The sequence below is a fragment of the Rhinopithecus bieti genome, unplaced genomic scaffold (genome assembly GCF_001698545.2).
Source record: "Rhinopithecus bieti isolate Rb0 unplaced genomic scaffold, ASM169854v2 scaffold_13174, whole genome shotgun sequence".
In the NCBI taxonomy this organism is placed as follows: Eukaryota; Metazoa; Chordata; class Mammalia; order Primates; family Cercopithecidae; genus Rhinopithecus; species Rhinopithecus bieti.
The window spans coordinates 594116-599057 of record NW_016807335.1 but is presented as its reverse complement, the minus strand read 5'-3'; the positions used below and the strand labels follow the sequence as shown (position 1 = coordinate 599057).

Sequence of the window (4942 nt, the reverse complement as noted above, 5' to 3'; positions counted from 1 at the left end):
AAAAAAAAAAAAAAAAAAAAAAAAGAGTTCTTGATTGTATTTCAGTTTGTTTGGCTTTTTACTGTTGTTACAATGGAGTGGAGACTTCTGAGCTCCTTACACACTGGACTGGAAACAGGAAGCCTGCCCATTCTTTTTTATTTCTGTGTTTTCCAGGGTTTCTTGCATAACTTTTGAATGTAGCAAGCTCTTAAAGGCTTTTACAAAATTTATTGAACATTTTTGGTAATAGCTTATATATAAATAAGTAAGCACCTTCTAACCACCAGGCACTCTTCTAAGTGTGTTTACATATATAATCTCATTTAAACCTCACAGAAACTCACATATAAATACTGTTTTTATTCTTGTTTTATAGACAAGGAAGCCAAAGCGCAGAGAGTTTAAGTTTCCTGTCCCAAAGGAGCATAGCCAGTGAGTAGCGTAACCAGAACTCAAACTCAAGCTGTGCGACTAAAGAACATGTTCATAACCACCATACTGTATTAACCAGCTAACTCCTAAAAGTCCTGATCATGTTTTGACCTCATTCAGTCATAAAGAATTCAAATAGTCCAACAGATTGTTTCTCCTTCTAGTTATTTTGGAAACTGCCAATACGATATTTCAATTTACCACCCAAACAACTGAAATTACTGAAAGGAAAATTTGAGTATGCACCTCCTGTATATCATTAGAAGAAAAGGATTATGTTTTCATGTAGTTTACATAGAAACTAACATAGTTTACAGAGAAGCTAATTTTTATATAGAAACTACATGAAAACATAATTCTAGAAACCCAAGAAGGTCTTCCTTCAACCATTAGAGATGCTCCTCACTGGCTAAAATGAACCCAGTGCTGGAAAAAGATCTCTACTACCTATGAATAGAAACAGGCATGCTATTTTCTCTGACAAATTAGTACCAAGTCTTACATAAATATGACTTTCATGGTATTAATGTTTTAAGCCAACCTAGGTTGTTCTGATTCCTGTTCTGAACACTGAGGTTCAACATCATTAACAGACAAGCCAAAGATAATCACTATCCTGAGGGCTTTGCCAGCTGCATGAGTGAACATGCTGTCTGTTTTAGCATCAGCCACTTTTTGGTCTGCATTAGATTGATGGCATATTTTGTTCTGTTTCTTTATGGAAATATGGTTTATCGATACCAATAAACTCTTCTTTTTCTAGCAACCGATTTAGAGTTGAAAAGTTTATGCCGGGCACGGTGGCTCACACCTGTAATCCCAGCAATTTGGGAGGATGAGGCGGGCGGATCACTTGAGGTCAGGAGTTTGAAATCAGCCTGGGCAACATGGTGAAACCCCGTCTCTACTAAAAATACGAAAAAAAAAAAAAATTAGCCAGGCATGGTGGCATGCACCTGTAATCCCAGCTATTCGGGAGACTGAGGCAGGAGAATCGCTTGAACCTGGGATGCGGAGTTTGCAGTGAGCCAAGATCATGCCACTGCACTCTAGCCTGAGCAACAGAGTAAAACTCTGTCTCAAAAAAAAGAAAAGAAAAGAAAACAAAAGAAAAATTTAGAAAATACTGGATTCTGATTTTATTGGAATTCATAGTGGTAGGTTTACGATACATGGCCAAGAGAGACAGAGATGTTTAAATATCAAAATGCAGGATTGTCTCTAATCAATATATTCTCCTTTATCAATCAAAACAGAAAGAGAGTTTATGTCATCAGGTAAGATGTTTGTCCCACCCTATCCTCACATGGCTGAGAAAGGAATCATATTCTAGTTAAATTTGTACAGTGAGGCCAGGCATGGTGGTTCACACCTGTAATCCCAGCACTTTGGAAGGCCAAGGCAGGTGGATCACCTGAGGTCAGAAGTTTGAGACCAGTCTGACCAACATGGAGAAATCTCGTCTCTACTAAAAATACAAAATTAGCTGGACATGGTGGCACATGCCTGTAATCCCAGCTACTCAGGAAGCTGAGGCAGGAGAATTGCTTGAACCCAGCAGGTGGAGGTTGCAGTGAGCCAGTTGTGCCACTGCACTACAGCTGGGCAACAAGAGCTCCATCTCAAAAAAAAAAAAAAAAAAAGGTTTGTACAGTGAGAAAATATATCTCCCAAGGGCGCAAATAACACATACCAAACTTCCTTATCTGCTCTCCTCTCAAAAAAACACGCACTCTTTCCGTTCCTTAACATCACATTACAGAACATCATCTTTAAGACATGAATGCTAACCTCTTTCTGGTTTAACAAATTTGTGGATAATAAGCACCTAATGGATTATGGACAGGTTTATAGATATATTTTTGATACAGCACTAATCATTCGTTCATTCATTCCTGACATCTGCTCCAGGCTGGTGGTGGTATAGGTGTCAGACTGAGAGTCTGCACATTAGAGTGTGCCATGTACAACCACAGGGGTAAAGACAATGCATTCTGAGAGCTCAGAGAAAAGGACAAACAGCAGTACCTTCTGGAGGTGCTCTGAGAAGGCTTGAAGCAGCAAGCACTAAGGGTCACTACCTGTCCCCAAGTAAACCAAACACAAGGATGGCTGAAATGCTGGCCTGACGTAGTTAAACGCTTTCTTTCCTAGAAATTAAGTATATCATCAAGTTTTGCAGGTTTATAATGGGTTTGTAGACTTGGCATAGCGTTGGTCTCAGACTATTTTCAACAATCGTTATGTGTCCAACACTGTACTAGGAGCAGGACCCGAAAATGGGCCTCCTAGGTCTGGCATATTCTAAACCACAGTCTAGTTAGGGTGCATTGGCCAGGGACTCCCTGGATGGTATTGCAGATTGTGCACTGAACATTACTAAGAGACACCATTCCTAATATAGACATTACAGAAATGAATATTCATCATGCCAGCAAATGGCAGTAAAGAGTCTGGTTTTAACTAAGGTAGTATATCAGGACAATTTCTGAAAGATGGAAATAAAGTATCTTGAGGAGAGGATGCCTTTTTTCTAATTCATACAAAAATCCTATGGGCAGCTGACTGCCCTGTTTTTTGTTCATTCAAAAAAGGATATAGGGAGGAAATGGATCACTCAGTGGTGGTCTCCCCAATCATTAGTACAGGCATCCTTCAGAGTTGCCCCAGAGACGATCCCTCGGGCGAAGGCTAACAGCACTGGAGGACCAGAGGAGGAGCTGAGAGTGTAGTACCAGGAAAGAAATAATACACAGGATGACTTTCCCCATGTCACTTGCTCTTGGTGTCCTCCCTCCCAGTGGGAGTTCTAGGGCCCATGCCTCTTTGCCTGAACCTCCAGGGCTCCTTTTCTGTGACCTCACTCTCCACTGGCACCTCCAGCAGCAGAGGCAGGGCATTTCAACCAGACAGCATAGTGGCTTGACTTGACCTACTTCCAAACAAGGACCCTTTCTCATTCATCATTTCAACCTCACAGCCTAAGGAGAGACTCAAAACACTGTGGTTGGGTAAAGTAAATGCATACAATCATTAGGTAAAATGCATTTTTAGAATAACCAGTTGATTTCATTTATCCCTGACGTCATTGGGATTAATGTAACAAAGCAATACATAACAGAAATCTGGCTCTTACACACGGTCAGTCATCTTTTTGGCTCTGCAACTCTTCCTTTCTCAAGAAAGGATGAGAAATGGTATGTGCCAAAGGGAACTTCATTTTAAGGAATGATCAGGGGAAAGTGGTTAAATTATTTTATTTTAATTTTTTTGAGACAGAGTTTTTGCTCTGTTGCCCAGGCTGGAGTGCAATGGTACGCTCTTGGCTCACTGCAACCTCTGCCTCCCGGGTTCAAGTGATTCTCATGCCTCAGCCTCCCAAGTAGCTGGGATTACAGGTGCCCGCCACCATGCCCAGCTAATTTTTGTATTTTTTAGTAGAGAGGAGGTTTCACCATGTTGGCCAGGCTGGTCTCAAAATCTTGACCTCAATTGATCCACCCACCTCAGGCTCCCAAAGCATTGGGATTACAGTTATGAGCCCCCACGACCGGCGAAAGAGGTTAAATTAAAAGGAACAATATAAAACTTTGAATTGGAAATCAAACAAAGAAGGGGTTGGTATTTATGTTAGTGACACATCATAAAAGTTAAAAAAAAAAAAAAAAAAAGGCAGGACTCAAATTACAAATCACCTCTGCTCTCGGTAATCTGAAAGTTCCTAAAATAATAACTGAAGTAGCTCTCTTACCTTATAATTATTCATGATTTCAGTTAACCATGGCTTAACTGACTGTACTGTATCTTCTCGCAAGTACTTTTCAACTACAGCTCCATCATTAAAAGTCCGATTTCCCACGTGGATGGCTTGTCTAACCTCTGGGAGTGACAAAAGTTTCACATAGTAAAGTTGATCCTCAGGTTCCTGGCAGAAGGGGGCACCGGAAAGACATAGGGAACATGACTGGTGGCAGGAAGAGCACGTTGGGAAAAGCTGTGAATTTCTCATAACATACAACATGAACAAATGTGATGGGACTATTAACTTGTCGCCATTCTTGAAATTTTAACTCAGAGGTTTTAAGGTAATTTAGGTGGAATCTTTTTACTAATGAGAAATCTGAATGATGTGATACTCTTAGAGCAAATACCCAATTTGCAAATACAGGATTGTCCTTTGCGGAAACTAATCTTTTGCAATCCGTGACTTCCGTTAGCAACCCCTCTAGAGGCAAAAATAGAGAAAACAAAAGAGGTGAGATTATCAAAATCGATTCCCTCCTTGTTTGTAGCTCTTTGGAAAGACGGTCTAACGGCTCACAAGGGCCAGGATGGTGATGGCTGGATTTAAAGCCAAGAATTTCTTTTTTGTGTTCTGCGGTTTATTAAAACCACACACACACAAAATTGGATTAACTATAATAAACAGGAAAATATTCAAATGTGAAAAGAGATGATGTTTTATGAAGGACACAAGACAGAAGAAAAGTTGTCCATGAAGCTCATTAAAAAAAAAAAAAAAAAAAAA

At 40.1% G+C, this 4942-nt stretch overlaps 1 protein-coding gene across 3 annotated transcripts in view; it reads right to left on the bottom strand.

The window, feature by feature from the left end:
• CPVL (carboxypeptidase vitellogenic like) overlaps positions 1 to 4942 on the bottom strand; it is a 160641-nt gene that overhangs the window by 72731 nt on the left and 82968 nt on the right. For all 3 annotated transcript variants that reach the window (XM_017881353.1, XM_017881352.1, XM_017881354.1), the window contains exon 11: positions 4166 to 4339. In XM_017881353.1, coding sequence (XP_017736842.1) covers positions 4166 to 4339 — 174 coding nt within the window. The remainder of the gene's footprint in view (positions 1 to 4165; positions 4340 to 4942) is intronic.